At 49.9% G+C, this 22373-nt stretch overlaps 1 protein-coding gene across 1 annotated transcript in view; it reads right to left on the bottom strand.

Moving 5' to 3' along the window:
• HEG1 (heart development protein with EGF like domains 1) overlaps positions 1-22373 on the bottom strand; it is a 90241-nt gene that overhangs the window by 19326 nt on the left and 48542 nt on the right. Inside the window, exons 8-15 of the mRNA XM_036242505.1 lie at positions 21662-21778; positions 20916-21035; positions 16378-16481; positions 13560-13618; positions 12890-13050; positions 8655-8789; positions 2912-2954; positions 2743-2780 (exon numbers count right to left, since the gene is read on the bottom strand). Coding sequence (XP_036098398.1) covers positions 2743-2780; positions 2912-2954; positions 8655-8789; positions 12890-13050; positions 13560-13618; positions 16378-16481; positions 20916-21035; positions 21662-21778 — 777 coding nt within the window. The remainder of the gene's footprint in view (positions 1-2742; positions 2781-2911; positions 2955-8654; positions 8790-12889; positions 13051-13559; positions 13619-16377; positions 16482-20915; positions 21036-21661; positions 21779-22373) is intronic.

The following is a 22373-nucleotide window of genomic DNA, read 5'->3' as shown; positions in this document are numbered from 1 at the left end:
GGCAGCAGGTGCTATTTGTTATCAGCCACTAGTAATTGCTTGGCAACACCAAAACTAACACAGATATCAAAATCATACAATGGTATTCACATACCATCACTGAGTTAACAGACGCCACCAACAAAAGGTGGCCTGGAGCGAGACTCCACCCACACAGCAGAGCGCCCTCTGCTGGGCATGAGAGCGACTTAGATAAACAGAGGGGGCGGGGAAGAAGTCTCAGATCAGAGAGAAATCCTGGCTGCTTTCAAGACCCCACACATAATGGGGAGACACAGAAACTTACAGAATAGCCTGTGGGTGCAGGGTTTATCATCTCCAGACATCCATAGTATTTAACAGCACTGAACTCACTCACTCCCCTTTCCAAGGCTTTCTTTATGTCCATTTCCTTCTGTGGATCACTCTTCCACTCACTGACAAATAGGAAGCGTTTTCTGGTAAAAAACTATTTAGGAAGCTGTTGACCAAAGCAGGTCTGAGGCACTGGCTCATTCTGTGAGAGCCCGTCAGGGCCGAGAGGCCCCAGGAGGACTTGGCAGGTGGCCTGGCTCCCCTCCTGCTCCCTGGCTCACCCCCAGAGCCCTGCAGCTCCACACCCCTCACCTGTCCTGCATTCTTTCTCCCTTTGCCACCTGACGACACTGTACTTCAATAAGTTCCTTGCAAATGTGATACGACTGTTGTAATCTCCTCCCTTGCTTAAATCATTCTTTGTTAATTATATGATGTACGCCTCTCTGTTTTTAATACTTCTAAGGTCTTAGGACAAGGTCCACAGGCTTGTGGTGCCGTCACAACTGTAAACCCAACCATTTTAAAGACCATACCATTTCGTTCTAGTATTCCAGCATTCGGTGGACAGCTCTCGGATTATTCTACATTTTACCTGACGACTCAGCCTCCATTTTCCTCACTGAAAAGTCCTGGGTTTTCTTGGGTTTATTCTTACATGCAAGCCACCCCTCTCTCTCCCCGGTTTAAGGACACTCTATGTTCTGACAAATTACTGAACCCAGTGAGGGGGGTCAAGGGAACCTGAATCATAGCTGGTTGGTCATAAGTACTGGAGGCCTAGACTTGGGGTTGGTGTCTGAAGTGGGGGCAGTCTTGTGGAACTGAGCCTTAGGAGGCCCGAGCTAACTCTGCCTAGTGTTAGCTCCTTATTTGGTGCTGGAAGTGCTGTGAGTAAAAATCAGTTTCTAGGAACACGGAGCACCATTTGGTGTGTGATGACTTGGGTCCCTCATAATGAAGGTCTGTGCCAGTTATTTCATGGTGTCCTTAGGGAACTAAAGATGCTAGGTTATTTACGTCGCCCCCTAGTGGCCTCAAGTTGCTACTTTAAAAAGGATTAAGATTAATTCTGTGGGCTCCTCCCTCTCGGTTCAGTATGACTGTAAATATAGTTGCTTCTAGAAGTACTCCCCTAGACCTTCTCTTAGGCTGCGGACTGGAACCTCTTGCTCGTCTGCAGTCAGGAGAAATCAGATGCCCAAAGTCCCCGGTCACCCTGGATGGATATCAATTCTGAATCCCTAGAGTCTGGCCTGAGTGGCTCCATGCTGGCTACACCAAGAGCGTGTCCACTCAGGACTGGATTTGTTTCCCATTTTATTATTTCATTTATTATTTATGCTACAAATGGCACATAATGAAACTTACAAGAAAGTTTATGAGCAAAGAAAATACTTTTGAGGACACGAAATGCAGGGTACACCACTGGAGAACAGGAACTGGGGACTAGCACACACATCAGATAAAATCATGTCGACTTTGGGTCTAAGTAAACTTAGAATGTGGACGGTTGGCATGTTTACCTGCAGAATCAAGGACAAAGCTACCCTAAAACGAAGTACTGAGTGTTATTCCGTTTCCACCCTCTATCCCAGAGTAGCTTTCATAACATTGAGGGTGATTTCAATTTGTCAGGTTTCCGTGTAAGAAAGTGTCAGTGACAGTGATCTTAAAGGAATCACAACTGCTTTTCTTAAAGAACTAAATTAGGTGTGAAACACACCAGTACACACACAGCCACCACCACCCTACCCTCTGTACTCAGGGAGCAGAAACATCAGCAAGCAGATGCCTCGGAGCCTGTCTCTAGCCCTGCGCCCCAGCTTTGACGGCACTAGAAGTCTCTCACTCCCCAGGACCCCGTCCAGTCTGTGCTCCTCACCCCAGCCTGACTTGATTTTCTTGTTCAAACTGCCTTCCTGTGCTAAGACCTGCTAGTTCCACAGGGGATTTGGATTAGAGTCTACAGGCCATCCAAAACCCTAACAGCTTGGTCCCCTGTACCCTGCCAACGTAGTCCTCCCCTCTCCACCTTCTCCTCGCTCTCTCCTCAGCTGCACCCACGTACACACTGGGCAATACCAGGGGCCCAGGCTGCCCCGAGACCTTTGTTTCAGTTGTCCATTCTTCCTTCTTCCTCCATACCTACCAGTCAAAGTCCCCAAACCTCCAAGCCATCTCCTCCAAGTACTCAGGAGGTTCTATTCTACTTGGGTGTGGGCCCTCCCTGCCTGCCTCACACTTAATTTTTTGTATTTTCACTCCACAGTCAGAGCTATTTAGGAACGTGTTTATCTCCCCTACCCGACCTCCAGCCCCCGGAGAGCACTGCTTTCCACACACCTCCCAGCGCACGAGAGGCAGTGGGGAGGGGACAGACCCCTGCTCGCTAACAGCTGCGCCAGGCCCCGGCCCGCGCGGAACTTGAGCCCTCTTCATACTTACGGTTTCCACAGTTGAGACCACCAAGGCCAAATGGACAACTGCAAGTCAACAAAGAAAAAGAACAAGACTTAGTTTCAAATCTCAGAAGAAATCGCTGAGGCAATTCACTGTGTGGTTTCTGAATACGGTTTGTAACACATCAATCAGAACAAATGAACAAGAAGCCTACCTCATACAGGTTTCATTTTCAAGCCTGTATCCATCTTCACAAGCTGAAAGAGAAAAGGACAGTCCGTGACTGTGTCTACCTCCCTCGGCCAAACTGACAGTCACCCAACCAGCCACTCTGAAGTCCACAAGAATATTCTAGAACCAGAAGACCATAGATAGCTTTAGAATGATCTATTATCTGGGTTAAACACTGTTGTCAGCTCAACTCGTAAGTTTACGAAAAAAAATGTTTAACCTCTCTGGGGCTCCTAGTTTCACATTTATAAAGAGTAAGTAATAATGATACTATCTGCCTCATAGTTTCTTGGAGAGATTAAGTAAAATGAGGCCTGTGACCGGCTCAGCTCAGTGCCTGACACACAGCAACCACCAAATACCTGTTTGTTTGTTTTTAATCCTCACCCGAGGACATTTTTCCATTTTTTTGTTCAGACAGAGTCGGAGGGAGAGAGAGAGAAACATCGCCGTGAAAGGGACACATCGAGTGGTTGCCACCCGCACGACCAACCAGGGCCGGGGACAAACTGCAACCGAGGGACGTGCCCTTAGCGGGAACCGAACCCGGGTCTCTCTGGACCGCAGGCTGACGCTCTTACCGCTGAGTCAAACCGGCCAGGACCCAATACCTGTTTTAAATTATTTCCAATAGACGCAATGCTCTCTGGGAGTTCCCTGTGCAACAGCATGTACGCAAAGACAAGTGCTTCACCTTCATCAAGTCGAACCTTGAACCTGCTGCTGGCCCCACAGCCCCCTCCATGAGGTACTGGGTGCCATCCTCTGGGGCTGTGGTCCTAGTGGGTGCCTCAGTTTCATAAAGGCAGCGCACGCCATCATCTGAGCAGGGGATACTGAACACACCTAACGAGCCCTACTCGGCACACTGCCCAGGAACACAACTGTGAGCCCTCTGGTGGTGCCGCTCAGGACCACTGCTTCCTGAGGGCTGTGCCCGGCCCAGCCAAGGCCCTGAATCAGCAGTTCCTGAGTTATTGGATCACAGAACCCTTTCAACACTACAACCAGCTGACAGAAGGCCATAAGTTACAACACATGCTTGAATGGAAGCAGACAATAAAAAATGGCCTCACAGACAAGTCCATTGCTGCAAGGGATGATAAAATGGGATTCGTGATTAATGTATGGTATGCACCGCACAAAATCCTGGGTAAGGACAGGCACACAGCGCAGACAGCACACATGCGCACGGTGAGCCGCGATGCCAGCAGCGTGCACGGCCGGGAGAGGGGAGGGGGCGCCCTGCAGGCTGAGTCCAGAGATTCGCAGACTCCTTGCACCCTCCCTTCCGCTTAATGCATAATAATGTTAACCTCATAGATGTGCTTAATAGTATTCTTCCTTCTATTTTTTTCTTTATTGATTTGAGAGAGAGGGGAAGGGAGAGGGAGAGAGACACAGAAACATTGATGAGAGAACCTTGATTGGCTGCCTCCTGCATGCCCCCCACTGGAGATCGGGCCCACAACCTGGGCATGTGCCCTGACTGGGAATTGAACTGGCAACCTTTTGATGCATGGGTGAGCCACACTGGCTGGGCTCTTCCTTCTATTTTTTTTATTTTTTTCTCCTCACCTGAGGACATTTTTGCATTTATCTTCAGATAGTGTGGGAGGGAGAGAGAGAGGAAGAGAGAGAGAAACATGGATGTGAGAGAGACACATCGAGTGGCTGCCACCCATATGACCCCAACTGGGGCCGGGGACAAACTGCAACCGAGGTACGTGCCCTTAGCGGGAACCGAACCGGGGTCTCCCTGGTCCACTGGCTGACGCTCTAACTGCTGATCCAAACCAGCCAGGGCTTCCTTCTATTTTTTAATGTTAGACATGAAAGGTTCCTTGCATCTACTGTGCTGTCACAGACTACAGACATGCCACTAGAGTTCTGTGGAACGGTTCGGCAAACACTGTTTTAAACAATCTATAATTCTCTCACAGCAGATCATGGAAGCTGTGACCCTGGATGGCACGGTTTTAACTCCGTGGAGTCGATTTTCCTGAGCTAAATCATCTTGTATTAAGGGCTATCTGGTGTAAGCAGCAGCCCTGGGCAAGTCCCGGCGGTGTTTATGGGGGGATGTCAGGGACCACATTACCACAATTCTGCTCAGTAACCTCCTGAAGAGGATGCTCCAGACACACTTCTCTCGGGCCCGATTCTAGAAAGATGGGGTGCTCCTGAACAGCTAGCTGTGCGTCATTTTACGGTCCCTACCTGTTTTCAGAGTCACGTTTCTCCCTTTGCCTTGGTGTCCAGGGGGCTCAGAATGAGGACGAGCGGCCTACCCGCAGCAGACACGTGGGACCTGGCGGCACGCCCCCTGCACAGCCGCCGTCCTTTGCAGCCTCGACAAGCAGTCACTCTATTTCCCCTTCAACCTGATTTCCCTTTTAAATCAATCTCATTTTCTTATGTACATTTTCGTTAGGTGATTTACTTCTCTTTTGCAACAAGGGAGAGCATAATCAAATCCCAAGTCTGTGGCCTCTGAGTTCCTGCAGCCCGTCTTCTGGAGCCTTGTCTGCGGAACGGGGTGAACACTCCTGCCTCCTGGTCCTGGAAAGCACTGTGCATGCAGTCCCCACGCTATGGCAGGTCACGGGGACGTGGGCGGCCCCCGGATGACCCATGGCTCTGTCTGCAGGGCAGCTCACTGGCATCCCAGAGACTCATCTCCACCCATCTCGGGACTGAGGCGGGCTGATGTCACACCTCTTCTTTCTATTTAAACACTTCTTCCTGGAGATGTCTTTACATCAGATCTACCCACCCAACCCTCATCTGCTGGGTGTGACTCTCATCCAGGCACACGTAAGCCCATCTGTCGTCCTGCCTGCCAGCTGATGGGTTGGGCTGTTTTCACTCAGCTTTGGAAGTATCCTGACTCCTAGTATAATGATATTCTTTATTTCAAATGTGCTCATTTGGTCATTCATCAAAGACTGACGCTACTGTGGGCGTGGCACTGGTCGAGGGCTCTTGGAAGAAAACCTTGTCATTAGGCACTCCTTCGGGCCTCAGGGCCACCCCCAGCGACTCTGACCCACAGAGCACTGAAGAGGAAAAGAATGTGGGAACAGCTAGCACATTCGCCCAGCTGGGCTTCCCTGTTGCCATGGAACACAAGAAAATTCAGGCGTTCTGTCCTGTTAAAAAAATAAGTGGTGAGGTCTTAAAAATTCTTTTGTTCTCTTGCAGGAAACTAACTATATTTGCTGCTCTATCATCCATGTGTTCCCTCCGCTGACATCTGTTGAGCCCCACGATGTGCTAAGCACATTCTAGACACAGGCACTGTCGCCCCCAAGGCACCTGCCGTCTGGGGAGAGAAAGAGACCTTCAAACAGGTAGCTGGAATTCATCACGATGCCTGCCTGATGGAAGCAGCCTAAGACACCTGTGGGAAGGAAACCTACTTTAATTTTTTTTTTTAAATCCTTACCCGAGGACATTTTTGCATTTATCTTCAGATGGAGCTGGAGGGAGAGGGGGAGGAAGAGAGAGAGAGAAACATCGATGTGAGAGAGACACATCGATTGGTTGCCACCCACATGACCCCAACCAGGGCCGGGGACAAACTACAACCGAGGTACATGCTCTTAGGGGGAACTGAACCCGGGTCTCTCTGGACCACAGGCTGATGCTCTAACCGGTGAGCCAAACCGGCCAGCGCCTTACTTTAATTTTATATGCCACTTGGAAAGTCTGGTAAGGACATTTTATGTGAGACACTAAGTACGTGTGTGTGTGTGTGTGTACGAAAGAGAACAAGACGGCCATGCTAATGTACAATTATGAATTGCAGAGATTTAGAAAACACACCCACACCTCTATCTTCCATTTATACAGGGGACTAATCCCTGATGAGCAGTGTCCAAAAGGAGCTCATTTAAAACGCCCCTGTGCTCCAGCATCAGTGGCCAGAAGATGTCACTGCTAAGCCATCAGACCCAGCTGACAGGGCTGTCACCCAAGGAGATCCCAAATGTACTCATCAGAGGCCTGACAGCTAGGGACGAAAATCTAACCAAGGAGGACACTGCAGAAATGAGGCTTCCTGGGGCCTCCGCAACAAGCCCAACGCTAACCAAGTGTGTTCGTGCTGCTTCCTGGGTCATTACTTGATAAGCATAGATGGCCCTTGCCTGTGTCATTGCATCTGAAAACCTCTGACAGCTCTGCTCTCAGTAACGCTGGTCTGTAAGAGACACGGACATGGAACTGCTGACTTGCAAGTAGAGGGGAAGGGCTGGCCAGCTAGGAGCAGCGGCGCAGGGCCTTTCCTGAGGCCTCCTAAGCTCCAGAGGCAGGGCGCACGGGGCCAGCACTCCTACATGCCTGCACTTCTGCCCATCCCCCCCTCCCGCCGGCGGCAAGGGCCTCAGCAGATGGATTTTAGCCGAGGTCACCTTCCCACGTGAAGTGGGCAGTTCCTAAGAAAAGCGAGGGACACTGTGCATTAAACCAGATGAGATGCAAGTAGGAAGCATCCTCTCTGTATCAAGGCGGCAGCCTGCCACTGAGAAACGCCGGGAAGCTGCCAGCTATTGGGCTCTGCCCACCACACGACACTGGCCCTCTCCCGCAACACCCCCGTAGGGCCTGCCTGCGGATCGGAGCGTGTGCGCTTTCAAAGCCCTTTGTACACAAACCTAAGCCACAGGGCCTGGAGCTCAGGACGAGAGCGCTGCCCTGAAATGTATTTTCATCCTCTCCTGATAGACCGAGCCCTCCAGAGGGAGGTCCCGACAGATATGAGGGGCAGGCCCCCTTTCCCAAGTGTGCAGTTTTTACTCAGATTCCAGAATATGTCACCAGCAGGTGTTGGCTGAGCAGGAAAAGTGAGCCAAACCCATTCTGGTGTGATGCATGGTTAAAGCCACATTCGGCCTTTCCGTCGCCGTTTTCCTGGGACCGTCCGCTGCGGTGGTCTTTCCCAGGTGGGGGACACTGTGTCTGGACCTGGGTTCATTTTAGGTTACAGCACTCCATTCACTGGGCAGCCTCGAATCTCAAACTAAGTGGATTTAAGCCGCACCTAAAAGGTTTGTGGAATTAGCTTTCTGCCCTCAAACACTTTTTGAAACCTTTCAAACTAAGATTCATCGATTCAACAACAACTTGGGTAAAATACAAGAGCAAATGGGGATGGTTTCCAAAGTACCACCGTACATACTGCCTTCTAAGTCCAAGAACTCCAGTGCAGTGTGACCACCCCCTTTTCGCAGAAGAGGAAGCAGGTTCAGTGAAGTGCAGTGCGTTGCCCAACGTGACAGGTGAGCAGTGAGGCTGAGGGGGGCTTGGCCCCCTCCCTGAGCCTCATCAGGACTGTTGAGGGAGCCACAGCGGCTGCTGAAAGGCAGAGCCTGGCCCCTGCTTGGATTACCTTTTTAAAAGATTAGCAGACAATAGCATAAAGCTTTGAGAATTAAAACAATACTTTTTATAACTTCCTTAAAGTGGAAAAAAAAAAAAAAGAAAGAAAGGGTGTTTCCGCCCCAGGCATTCCATTCTCTTTTCTTTCCCTTTGAATCCAGGGGCCAGGCCACAGCAGGGTCAGAATTAATGCTGTAATTCCAAGGACAATGTATTCTCTCTTGCTGTGAGCAAAATAAGAACTGGTCCCCCAGCCTGGAACAGCGACACCTAGAGCAGGAAGGGGCCGGGCAGAGAAAAGCGTCTCTCCCGTCCCGGGGGGCAGCCCCGAGAAGCTGTGCTACCTCGGCAGGAGTGGTCCATCTTGTTGAACTGGAAGTAGCCGGACCTGCACTGACACAGCGCCACCCCGTCCAGGTCAGTGCAGATGGAGGTCTCCTTGTCACATTCCGGAGTCTTCCGCTTGCACAAGCTGCCCGCTGGGATGGAAAAACAAGACAGTGAGACCAAACAAACCTCTTCCACTTCAAACCTGAAGTTGCAGGAACTTTCTGTTTCAAGAGGCTCCAGAACAGAGTTCCAAAAAGCCTGCCCAGGGCACACTCCCGTCAGAGGTCCCTTCTGCCTTCGGCCACTCCTCCCGTGTCGGCCCCCAGTCTGGTGACTAAAACGTTCACACAGCACGCCAGCAGACGGAGAAACCCAGAAGAAACAGGGTGCTGTCCCCAACTCCAGTGTCCACTGCAAATACGGCCCTCAACGCTGTGGTATGGTCTGGAGTAAGGACTGCAGGGGGGACATCAACACACGCCGGAAGCCGTGACCATGCTCTGCGGAGAAGGCTGAGGTCAGACCTGCCTCGAGCTGAAGTTGTCTCAACTCTGTGTCTGTCGGCCTGGGGGACGCAGCATGCTCCAGGGGACACAGACGATTCCCAGGGGAGGTGTGGGCTGTGGTTCAATTATGTCCCCTGTCTGCCTCCCCACTGCATGAACTGTGACTTTGGGCTTGTTTGTCTCTGGGTCTGCAGCACCTTGCACAGAGGCTGGCCCCCACACAGTGCCCGATACACACGTGCTGAAGGTGCCATCGGACCAGCCGTCACCGGGTCACCAAGAGAGACAGGCAGGCTGAGAAGGAGTCCGTCTCTCAGGCTTTCTACCTCTTTCACTCTAAGGCCCTATTTCTTACATGTGTCCAGCCCTGGGCACGTGGGCCTTGTTCATTTCATCGATGCAAAGAACCATTTCAAAAAGCTCTCGTTGAGCATACGTCCCTCCCTTGTATACACCGGACCCTCTCTGAGACTGAATATGGCAGACCCTCTGAGGCTGTATACAGCAGACATGACGAGGGTGCATTTTACCATCTATGATAAGTCCTCCCCTCCAAAAAGACACATGTCATTGGGGTACACAGACAATAGAAAAAAATGTGAAACCAACTGGAGAGTAAGCGGTAACTTATTTAGACCTGTGTACAGGGCAAGACAAGCCTGCTGTATGCGCTGTTGTTGGCAGACGAGAGCAAGCTCGGAATTGGGAGCAAGCCACAGACGGCGACGCTTATACTGTGCAGTGAGGACGGTCTCCCCTCCCCCACCTTAAGGAAGACACCAGCCTATTCTGAAACCAGCTCTGAACGTGGCAAAAGGGCCTCCACCCAGGCAGTTCTGGTGCCTAGAACTGACGCCCACACGGGGTGGGGGAGTGGGGCGGGGGTCCCAGCGTCAGCCTCCTTTCTGAGTCCTGAGAGCTGGGGACCTGGTGGACGGTCTGGTCACAGGGAGGTAAGTTTAGGACAGGACTTCAGTTCTCAACACTGAATTTCCTGTCTTTATCAGTGGAAGTCGATGTGCTAAATCAGAACCCTGTTTGTGTGTGTGATAGAATTTCCTTTGTTTATTGTGAAAAGTTTGTATTTAAGGGAGAAACATGTAAAAGTGGAAAATCTCACCAAGCAAACTCTGCGAAGCTGGCACCAGAGAGGTTCTACGGCCCCGCGGTCCCCGTCTATACTCTCTGAAGGCGGGGCCGGTCCTCCAGCCTTGATCTGAAGAAATCCCCCAGGGCGAACGGCTGCCCAGGCCAGCACCAGCCGTGTCCGGCAGCCAGCCTGGGTGCCTGCCTGATTAGATAGTTTCTGGAAGCCAATGCCATGTCCTCCTTTCGTCCTGCCTGCGGATCCAGCGTGCTGGCAAACACTTGCCCGGCAGAGGCAGTTCATGGGAACGCCAGGGGAGAGGGTGCTCTCTGTGACGGAGGAGTTGCTACCCTAAAAGAACATTCTTCCACAGGTCCGTCCGACGGAACCACACAGAACCCCGTTCCCGTTTGAAGCCTGGCGATGGGATTTTTCTACACCCACAGTTCCCATGGGCCTCCCCGGCCTGACACCCTCCAGACAGTGAGAACTTGAGTGAACCTAAGGCTGAGACACTGCCAGGGGCACTTTAAGGACTTGAACCTCTGGAGACATGACTGCTGCGAGGTTTGGGAAGGCCAGGAAATAGGTATTTTGTGAATTGAGGGGTAAAAACCCGCCTTTCAGTGGCCGTGTCCAGAGTAGCTGGTGAGGCCCAGAGGCTGGACACACCTGATGCCAGAGCCTGAGAGCTCCTGCTTGGGGAGCCCACCTCTCTGGCACCCAGAAAGGTGAGTGCGAAACCAAGCTGGGTGTGTCGGCAACACCTGCAGAAGACCTGAAATTAAAAACAGAGAAGTGAGCCCTGGCCAGTGTGGCTCAGTGGACTGGGAGTCGTCCTGGGCACCAAAAGGTTGCTGGTTCGATTCTGTTCCGGGCACATGTCTGGGTTGCGGGTTCGATCCCCGGTAGGGGGCATGCAGGAGGCAGCTGGTCGACATTTCTCTCTCTCTCCCTTTCCCTTCTCTCTAAAAATCAATAAAAAATCTTTAAAAAACAAACACACAAACAGAGAGAAGTGAGACGGTATTGAGCCAAGACGCCTGGATGCTTTCACGGGCTCTGCAAGGAGAGGTGAGGTATGGGGACCAGTGCACGTGGGGACGAGGGGCATGTGGGACATCTCTGCATGTTACTCTCAATTTTGCAGTGAGCCTAACACTGCTCTAAAAAAATTAAAGTCTTAAAAAAAAAAGAACGGGACCTCAGCAAGGAAAACAAACTTTCCCGTGAGCCCACACACCCCAGCTGAGAGGACGGGAGTCGGAGTGGGCAGGACATGAAATGAATTTACTAGGAACAAAGAAGTAGCCTCACACAATGCTGACCACATAGGATGTGCTCTGCGAGTTCTAATGAATTGAAAGGTCCCCGTCCTACTCCCTGGAGAGGACAGACTGGAGCCCTTGAATCACAAAAGGAGACAAAGTAAAACCAAAGAGCTCTGGCCTCAGGGTTCAGAGCACAGTCTACTGGGGCATGTGTGTTTAAGCTAGTTCTCCAATGATGCTGAATGACAGCGACTTCAATCCCAGAAAGTTTAGCCAGAGGCATGGATGCAAGAAACAGACGGACAGATCTCAGAGAGGAGGGGGGACGGGAAGAGATTCACCCAAGAACTTATACGCACATACGCATAGCCCATGGACACAGACAGTAATGTAGTGAAGGCCTGGAATGGGGCGGGAGCTAGGTTGAGGGGGAAGGAGGAGGATAGGGGACATCTGAAATAGCCAAAGATGCAGCATCTATCCAGGGAGAAAGGTTAACTCGGGGTTTGCTGCATCTGCAGAGCCCTGACCCCCGGGGAAAGTCCTGGATCTACAGCAGGCCGAGCACCAAACCTGCTACCTACGTACAACTCAGGTCCAGCGTCTGGGCATCAGGTGGGAGGTCCACACAGATTCCGCATCCTAACTGTGTAGTCAAATGAGCTTGGCAGAATCCGCTTTGATCACTTAGGAGACAGCCACAGGGACAAGCCCCTTTGCGAGGCAGCACTTTCATTCCAGTCTCCCATCGCAGAGGCAAAACCTTCCCTCTAAGACCCAAATTTGCCTTGTGAATTTATCTCTAATCCCGTTCTTTATCTGCTTTCCACTTGATGCACCGCAGAAGCTTTCTGACAGAACAGATAAAGCGAGAACAAGAATAGGGAGATTAGAACCACATTGGGCAGTCTGGCCTTCATCATTCTGGTCTTGTTTTTGTACATCGGTAGTTTGCAAACAAACAAAAATGACAGGTAATACTGCACAGGCTTTTTTAAAACTTACTGATTATCGCGATGAAGGTTTGGGGCACTGACAAGCAGGTATGTTCCGTGTGTGACTGTCTGTCTCCCCAGAGAGAACAGGGACTTTGCAAGGGAAAGAAGAGTGAGCTCCTGTGTAGGAACACAAGGGGCAGCATGCCAAGGACCAGGTGACTTCAAGACTGTGTGTGTGCATGTATGTGCATGCATGCACGCACATACACACGGGCACACATGTACAAAGGTGCAGCCACACGGAGGTCTTTTGCCTAACACCCATTCCAAAGACAGCCTGGCTCTGTGATTAGCTTTCCTGGACCTGAGCCCCAATACCTTACATTTCCATTCTAGGTGTGTACCTAACCAAATGGATGGGGTCCTCCCAGGGGGCCATTCCCTTACCTCTAAAGATCCGCCTCTGAGATCCCAAGAGTTGGCAGACCTCAGCAGAGGACCTGCAGGAGTTGACACACTGCTGCATCCCGTCGGCCAGGTCAAACAGCGTCACATTGGAGGCCAGGGAAAAGGTGGTTTGCAGTGATATGACCATGGTGCTGGACTCGCTGTAAACAAAGTGTGTAGGTTTTTATTTTATTTCATTTTATTTTTTTATTCCTCACCTGAGGATATTTTTCTATTTATCATCAGATAGAATGGAGAAAAAGAGGGAGAGAGAGAGAGAGAGAAGTGAGAGAGACATATTGATTGGTAGCCTTCCTCACGACCTGACCAGGGCTGGGGACAAACTGCCACCAAGGTGCATGCCCTTGACTGGAATCGAACCCGCAACTCATTGGTCCGCAGGCTGACAGTCTAACCACTGAACCAAACTGGCCAGGGCAAAGTGTGTAGGTTTTTAATTGTTCTAAAATTAAATGTGGGCCCCAAGGCTTTCGAAAAGTGAGTGTCATCTCCATTGTCCACAGAAGGAATGGGACAGCAAGAAGGTCCAGTGACTTTGGCCCTGGGTCACCCTGTGGCTTGGTCAAAACAGGGCCCAGTTTTATTGCTGCCACCCATGTACAAACATCCTCCCCTTTCTATAGACCGGTTCACAAGTGAACGTCCTTACCTAGAAGCATGAGCTGTGGATCGGGTATACCCAGGTATCGTTGAAAAACACATATTTAACTGAAAGAAAGAACAAGTTTGTGGTTAACTGTGAGTTAGACAAAAACCTTCGACCTGGAACCAATTTCCTATGTTCGGTATTAAACAGGCATTTTCCAGCCATCAACTTATCAGCAGGGGCTTTACGGAGGAGTGGCATCCTTCTTTTATTGTTCCCTTCTTAGATGCCTTCCTGCGCTCATTCTGTTGTTCCGTGAGCACAAAGGGGGAGAGGCAGATAATAAATCAGTGGGGGAGGTCTTGGCAAGAATGGAAGTTCAGAACAGCACCCTTGGATGCAAAACATCTTCAAAGCGGCAGATCTTTTCTAAGACCCAGGGTTTCAAAAAACTCACAGGCAACTGTTTATTTGGACTTTGCATAGTGAGCGAGCCTCGTGAAAAGGCCGGTTCCTTTCAGCTACCCCAGGCCTGGCAGGCCCCCCGCAGACCCCTCCTAATCTACAAGGAGCTGACCTCACTGAAAGACAGGTCCGCTTCAGAAGGGCTTTCCACGGGAAATAACGTTGTGTGGGTCAAGAACCCTTTTGTTGAGAGCAAATTAAGAGCGACACTGCCTGTGTTTGCCTTGTGCCCTCAGAGAGAGGAAATCCCTTGAGGGCATAAAGAAGGTACCCCGCCTGCTGCCCTGTTCCCTCAACATTGGGGCTGGGTTCCTTTTGCACAGCAGAGGGTCTCGGTACCTTGACTGGTGCAAACCCACCTGGCTCCAAAGGGCACGTGCCAGAGGCACCTTGCTCTTCAGAAGATGGATTCAAACGTGGGATGTCAGCCAACCTTACGGATATGTACGACATTGCTTGATACTGACAGGCAATGATTTATTATTGGCATTAGTACTTCAGCTTTTCCCCGCCCACGTAAAGACACAAATGGCACATTTCAGAATAGAACAGCATCTTGGGAAAGGCCAGTTGAGTGGCTTCTGCAGTCACTGCCTAAATCGTCACTATTTCCTGGGGTGTGGATGTCTCCTCACTAATAAGTTACATGTCAACACCCAGTTAAACTTGACAAGTCAGAGCAGCCATGGAGCATGGCGTAGGGGGAAGATCTGTACCTGCGCATGGGGTTCTAGGCCCCTGACCGTCTTAGAGGAAATACTGACCGACACACAACCAACAGGCAGGGGTGGTGGAGTGAAGAACACCAGGCATAGGATCAGAAGATGTAAAAGGAGACCTAAAACGCCTGTAGAGTAAAGAATTGAACCTTGCCCAAAGGGAGGCCTGGCCCTGGGCTCCTGGGAAGTAATCTCTAAGTCTTTGCAATGACCTGCCTTTGTTCACCCGGAGACCTGGGCCATTCCAGGTAGTCTGACAACATGATTTACGGTGCGGCCTCTGAGTTATATGGAATCCCCTGGACCTCCAGAGGGGCTGGGGGCTGGAGACAGCTCAGCCATACGGGCAGTTGACTATGTCTATGCATTGGATCTAATTTTTGTGTATGTGCTGCCAAAGTGTGCGCTCCATATTGGCTCTAGACACAAGACTCGGGAAGCTTCCCTGGCTGGAAATACTCCATGAAAATGATGCACATCATTGCCCAGAGGAGTTAACACTGTCCATGACTCCACAGGGAGAGGGCGATTGAAGCATCACCTGTGGACCCTCCTGGGCTCTGCCTCCCGCCTCCCCCACCCCTCGCCTCTTGTCCCTTGGCCGACTGTAACCTGGGTCTATTCACTGCAATACACCATGACCGTGGTGTGACAGCTTCGGGCGAGATCTGTGAGTCCCAGTGAATGATCAAATCTGAGGGTGGTCTGGAGATCCCCGAACTTGCAAACTGACGTAAAAAATGAGGGTGGTCTAGTGGACTGTTCCCTAACTTTGCACCTGCTCTATGTGTGAGCTCAGGCAATATCATCAACTTCCCGAGCCTCTCAGCTCTCCGTCGGTAAAGGTGTCGGCAACACCTCTTACAGAATGAGGCACTTGTCCCAGAGCAGATGCTCAGTAGGTACAAAAACAGAACTGGAATCTAAGTTTTACACAAATAAAATCCACAGGCCTATAAAATCCTAGAGGTTTTGGCTAATACACTAACTCTCACCCATAAAGAACAAGTAAAATTGAAATCAGACATCGACTGCTCTCTAAAACGTATTTTAATGGCAAACTTCGATTTTCTAGACACCAAATCTTAGACTCAGGGAGCAGCAGAGAAGCAAAACTTACTATCTCCGCTTCTTTTTCATCTCTTCTTTCTTCCTCTCCTTTTTATCCGCCCCCCACCTCGGACAAAAAGCAAGCAAAGAGGGAAAGAAGACTCAGCAGCCCCAGTTAACCTATGCGATGCGCTCTCAGCCCTGGGATCAGGAGGCATGTCCCATGCTGGCATTCCCTCGAGGGAAGAGAGCCTCTCCCCATGTTCCTAAGCACAGAACGTCACACAGCAGGTCAGCAGCAGACGGGACGGTAGGATTTTCTGGGTCTTTCCTCTTCACCAACAGCTTTTAGAGGTTCCTGTCACCTAAACATCCGTGACTATCAGGTTGCACGTGGAAAAGAAACACCAGCAGCTGACAAAGGCTGCACGTGAGGACATGTTCGAAGAAGCACTCCTCCTGGGCACCACTGGTTCTCAACACCCCCGTTTCCCAGAGGCCTTTCATTCCACCGTGGCTTACCTCCCAAACACGGCAGAAGTGAACAGCCAGAAGGTGCAGCCCATCCCCGGGAGGGTCCCGATTCTGAACGAAACCTGTTCTCGAAAACGAAGGCCCGGAAGGAAGACGCCTTTCGGGAAACTTACTGTTTTGGTGACCTCATTTTCAATTTCACGTGGGTCTGAGTGTTTCTCCGCGGTGGTGTTGAGAGACGTCTTCTTTAATTTAAACTCTGTCACGAAGGTTCTAACTGAAAATGAAAACAGAACCTGTTAGGCTACACAACAGGTGGACCTACACCAGGCTGTGCGTCTGTAGGTTTCTGGGGCCTCCAGCTCGACTCCACCTCAAGGGACCGTCTCTGAGCATCCTTTGTCCTCGAGGGTGGAGCCCACCTCTCCCTCGCTGGGCTCCTCTCAAGGACAGCGAGCACCTACTGAGCGGGGCTGAAGGCTCAGACCCAGTGACCCTGGGAGTGAGACTCCGAGGAGCCTTGCGTTTGTGGGAGGGCTGCTGCGAGGAGCCTCTTGACGTCTTGCTCATGGCCTTCCCATGAACAGACACCCAATACAGTTGTGACCCAGAAGAACAAGCTGGCCTAAATAACAACCTAGGAGGGAGGTGTAGGGCCAGGCCCTAGAAAGCTTCAGCGAGAGGAATGCTCTTGCCGATAGTCCTCCACCAAGGTGACGGGCTCTGGCTTCCTCTTCTCACCAGACTCGCCCCCATCCACCCCTATTCCTTTTGCCCAGAGGAAATGCCCATTTTATCCCTAATGAAAGAGGCTCCCAGAAGTCAGTAACTTCCCAAGGTCACACTGCCCTCAAGGACCCACGTGAACATTCAACGTCATGTGCGCCCATCTTCCAAGTTCTTCTCTACCCTCAGCCGCCGAGGAGTCTGGTATTCTAAGGACAGCCAAGGGGCGACAGAGAAAGGCTCCAAGCGTCTGTAGTGGGACCCCACTCCAGAGGCTGCCAAACTCCGTGATTATAAGCCGTGTCATGAAACAAGCCATATTCGAGATACTGTTGGATTCAGACATGACAGAAAGCCCCATTTTCAAGGCCCATTTCACTCATAAAATAAAATTCTAGTTAACATCAATTTGCGCTGATTGGGCCTGAGGGGACTGGAACCTACCAATGGGCAGGCAACCAAAAGTTAGCATCACCTGCTCTATATCTGGCTCTTATCTTCCTTGATATTAAATTCTTATCTTCCCCTCTGGACAGGAAAAAAGTAATAACCCGAAACACAGAAAACCCAAGCTGCTCTCTCGCAGAAAGCCTACTTGCTGAATTAAGAAAAAGGCCCACAAACGAGCCAGGGGAAACATTTAACATCCTATACTTACTGTCTAAAGCCCTTAATCCTTACTTAACATCTTTCTGCTTGTTCTACAGTTCAGTGCAGCCACTGCTCAGACTAAGCAGCAGGAGCTCTCGGAAAACATTCCTGGCCAGATGACAGCATTTCAGCTCTAATTTGCATGTTCCTCTGCTGTTTCTGAACAATGACGTTAAATGACTTGAAAAGGGAAAGATGATTGTTAACACAATAGACCCACTCTCCTCCCCAAACTGGTGCCCCGGGGACACTCCATACAGGCTTCCAGAAACGGCACCCTGCTCCTCCATCCCTGCAGCTCCAAGGTCCAGGGTGACCCCCAGACGCTCTGCCTAGGAACATGCAGACTGTCAGTGCTAAGGACACGGATCTCTTCTGAACTGTGACAGTAAACGTGTCCTCCGCTGTCAGTGTGACTGAAGGTGGCCTCACACAGCGTCCTCCTGGCCCTGCTCTCTCCCCAGCACCCCGCCATCCTCGTGTCTGCAGCTCGTCGCCTGGCTTCATGGCAATGTCTTACTTCAAATGAACTGCTGATTTACACAGGTTACCAAAAAATGATTTTTTAAAGGCCCATAATCATTACTTTGTATTCAGAGTGGTTTGTTATTTTCACTGCTTTCAATTCTGGTCCAAGTGGTCCAAGAGGTTAAAGACTCATGTTTGATAATACCTCCCACCTGGAGGTATTTTTTTTCTTTGTTTTTGTTGTTTTTTGTTGGAATTCTGTAGGAGTTTATTTGAGCCAAACTGACCGCGTATGGCGGGGAGGGCTTCGGGAAAGCTTGCTCAGATACAGTGCTATCTGGTCTTCACAGTAACCCCGCGTGGGAAGCAGACCAGGGGTAATCTGATTTTACAGACGAGGAAATTGAGGCTCAGGGCTCGTGAGCTGTGGGTGGTGGCTCTGGGGCTGGCAGCTAGGCAGGTGAGCTCCTGGGCAGGTGTACTTTCCACGCTGCTTCAGGACAAAATCATTTCCACCTTCTCCATTTAAAAAAAAAATTTTTTTTATCCTCACCCGAGGACAGTTTTGCATTTATCTCCAGAGAGAGGAGGAGGGAGAGAGGAAGGAAGAGAGAGAGAGAAACATCGAAGTGACACATCGAGTGGTTGCTGCCCACACGACGCCAACCGGAGCCAGGGGCAAACTGCAACCGAGGTACGTGCCCTTCGTACCTGGGTCTCTCTGGTCCGCAGGCTAACACACTAACCGCTGAGCCAAACCGGCCAGGGCTACCTTCTCCATTCTTAAACCCAAACTCCTGGCTTATTTCTTACAGGGTGTAGCTAAATGGAATAGGTTACCCAAAAGCAAATAAACTATTAGAATAAGAGGAACTCTTGATTTTGACTGGTATCTATATTCCTAGATTTTTCTTTCTTTAAAGAATGCTTTGATTGAATCCTTGTATTTTAAACAATTGTCAAAATTCTACCATTATTTTAGTAGGGTAGCAACTGTTGAAATACATGTCAAGGCCCAAGATGGAGCTGCTTCTGTCCAGGGTGCCACGTCAGCAAACAGAACTTTCTTGTTCCTATAAGGCTCTGCAGGGCCAGAAATGCAGCATATCCAGCCAGCCGATCCCCAAACACCAACTCAGCCAACCCTGGGCTCTATACTTATCTTCTTGCTCCTTGATCTTTCTACCTAAGGTCAGATGTGCAGCCCCAGCCGGTCACACACTGTTTCTGCCGTTCCACTTCTAACCCTGGGTAAAACTCGCTCTTGCCCACAACCCCTCAGGAAGAGAGCTCCCTGCTCGTGAGGCCCTGCATGCCCCTCCAGGGGTTGTTCTCCTTGAATACAGGATGTCAAACTCTTACTGCACCGTTTTAGCTTTGTCATCTGACATAACCTTCTAAAAGGTCTGATGATTCCCCTTCGTCTACAGGCAGCAGGAGGTCATGCAAATGATATTTCCAGAGAACAAAGACATTTGTTCTCTCAAAAAAATATTTACTGAGTACTTTCTGTGTGTTGAATATCACACTGGGCAATTTAAGGTGATTCAAAAACGAGTCACTCTACCTGCCCGTTTCTATCGAGCTTAGATAATAACTCCATGTGCTTCCCTTCTAATTTCTCCTAGTTATGTATTGAACTCTGCACTCCAATACAGGGCTATACACTCTCTGCAAGAAAGCTCTTACAATAAACACATTATGTGTGGTAGGAGGAACTGTGGGCTGGAAACTGGGCCTCCAGTCAAGCAGTTGTATCCACCTGGCCACTTAGCACCTTGTCAGGGCCTTAGTTTCACGCAGGTTGTTTGCTTCTTAATCTTAAAGAGGTGATTATATCTAAAATCAACCAGCTTCACAAATCTATCAAATTAGGAAACAAAATACGACAAATTGTACAGCACGATTATGGCAATAGCTTTGTCCAAATACAGCTGCCTGTGGACAAGAACATGAAGATTGTTTTTAAAAATGAAAAGAATGTGTGAATTTGGTAGGACAATCAGGGTTTTTTCCTTTCCTTAAAATGTTAGAATATCCTGTGATATATACACATTTTTTTCCCAACTGCAGGGTGGAATGCTTAAGCAAACGGTATTATGCACAAACGATGCATACTTATTCAGTCATTAAGAGGTTAGTACAGCCTGGCTGGTGTGGCCCAGTGGACTGAACGTCATCCCATGGACTGAGAGGTCCCAGTTCCATCCCAGTCAGGGCACATGCCCAGGTTACAGGCTCGATCCCAATCAATGTTTGTCTCTCATCAATGTTTCTATCTCTCCCTCTCCTTTCCTCTCTCTCTAAAAATCAATAAAAACATATTTAAAAAAAAAGAAGTCTGTGCAAAGATCACGACTGCAACTATGTAAAAATATAATGCACACTGAAAAGGTTTCCAATGAGATGCTCTATCTCTATGTGGTGGAACAAGAGGCAGCATCTACCACGTCCTTCTCTATTCCTATTCCTTCCGTTACACCTCGGATACACACTAGCTTTTTTTTTTTTTTTTTTTTTATCCTCACCTGAGGACATTTTTCCATTTTTTGTTCAGGTAGAGTGGGAGGGAGAGAGAGGAACAGAGAGAGAGAGAGAGAGAGACATCGATGTGAAGGGACACATCGAGTGGCTGCTACCCGCACGACTGACCAGAGCCGGGGACAAACTGCAACCGAGGTACATGCCCTTAGCGGGAACCGAACCCAGGTCTCTCAGGACCGCAGGCTGGCGCTCTAACCGCTGAGCCAAACCGGCCAGGGCCACACTAGCTTTGACTAGGGAGAAAAGCAATGTTACACTTTCTATTACTTTGCAAAATACATTGTGGCGTAGAAAGAATTCCAGGATAGACTAACTCCCTTACCCAAATTGCATATTCCTTTGTCCAACTGGTACCCAACTGGGCATCTGCAGGTGAAGGATCCCTGAGTATTGTTGCACATGGCCAGGGGTGGGCAGGGGTTCGAGAGGCATTCATTCACATCTGTAGAGGACAGAACACAGGCCATACTGAACCTGTATCAGACAGCAAAACCACATTCTAGGACAGTAGGCACTCACTAAGGGCCGAATGGCACTAGGTGTTGTGGAGCCCAGAGACGAGGAGTGCACGACCCTGGGGCCTGCCCACCCCTTAAGGGTGGAGGCAGCCATGCATAGAGCTAACAGTAAACACAAGGCAGGATTTGGAAGTACAAAGAAAGTAGCAGATTTTAAAGGAGGAGAGGATTAAGACTTTCAAAAATAGTATCTGGATTAAGACTAGAAGAACTTTAATAAGCAGACACAGGTGGCAGGGGGTTGGATTCTAGGCTGAAGCACCAGCACGGTGACGGCCAGGAGCAGGAATACAGGGTCTCTGGGGAGCTGTGGCTGGTCCAGGCCGGCAGGAGTGTAGGGAGCCTACCAAATGAAGCCAGATTGTGGAGACTTGTAAGCCTTATTGTCGGACATTATTCTGCAGACAACATTAAGCATGTTAACTCAAGTAAGCAGAGTATTCATTTAAAAATCGTACTCCCTTGCATTTTGGAGAAAAAGGGAGTTTGCCGACTGTTTCAATGTGCTATTATTGTATTGCAGAGCTCTGGAGATGACTCTTCCTCTTACCCACACTGCAGTCAGCTCCTTGCCAGGAAGGTGAGCACACGCATCGATACCCGCGGCTGGTGGGGTCTGCAACACACTTCCCATCATGAAGACAAGGGTTAGGGGTGCAGCTGTTCCCTAAAAACACATTCCAGGAATAAAGCAATTAATCACACAGGACATGTAAAGGCAGCTCTGGGTAAATCTTTCATTCTCCTGGCTAATATGTGATTCTTTCTTATTTATTTATTTATTTATTTATTTATTTATTTATTTATTTATTTATTTTTATCCTCACCCGAGGATATTTTTCCTTTTTTTTTTTGTACAGATAGAGTGGGAGGGAGAGAGAGGAAGGGGGAGAGAGAAACATCGATGTGAAGGGACACATCGAGTGGCTGCCACCCGCACGACCAACCAGGGCCGGGGACAAACTGCAACCGAAGTACGTGCCCTTAGCGGGAACCGAACCCGGGTCTCTCCCGACCGCAGGCCGACGCTCTAACCGCTGAGCCAAACTGGCCAGGGCTAATATGTGATTCCTGCTCACGTCTGTTTCCCAGCCTGGAGAAGCCACACTGCTAAACTAGAACGGGTCCGCAGAGCAGCAGCAGACCTGCGGTGGGGCTGGATTCCGGTGCTCGCGTGTAGATAGACACGAGTGTCAGACAACGGGGTCCCTGAATCAAGACCTGGGTCGAATCCAAATGCTGCTACAGGTCACTTGGTTCAG

The sequence above is a fragment of the Molossus molossus genome, unplaced genomic scaffold, assembly GCF_014108415.1.
Source record: "Molossus molossus isolate mMolMol1 unplaced genomic scaffold, mMolMol1.p scaffold_m16_p_5, whole genome shotgun sequence".
Classification (NCBI taxonomy): domain Eukaryota; kingdom Metazoa; phylum Chordata; class Mammalia; order Chiroptera; family Molossidae; genus Molossus; species Molossus molossus.
Note: the sequence above shows the minus strand (reverse complement) of the source record. Positions and strands in the feature narration are given on the sequence as shown.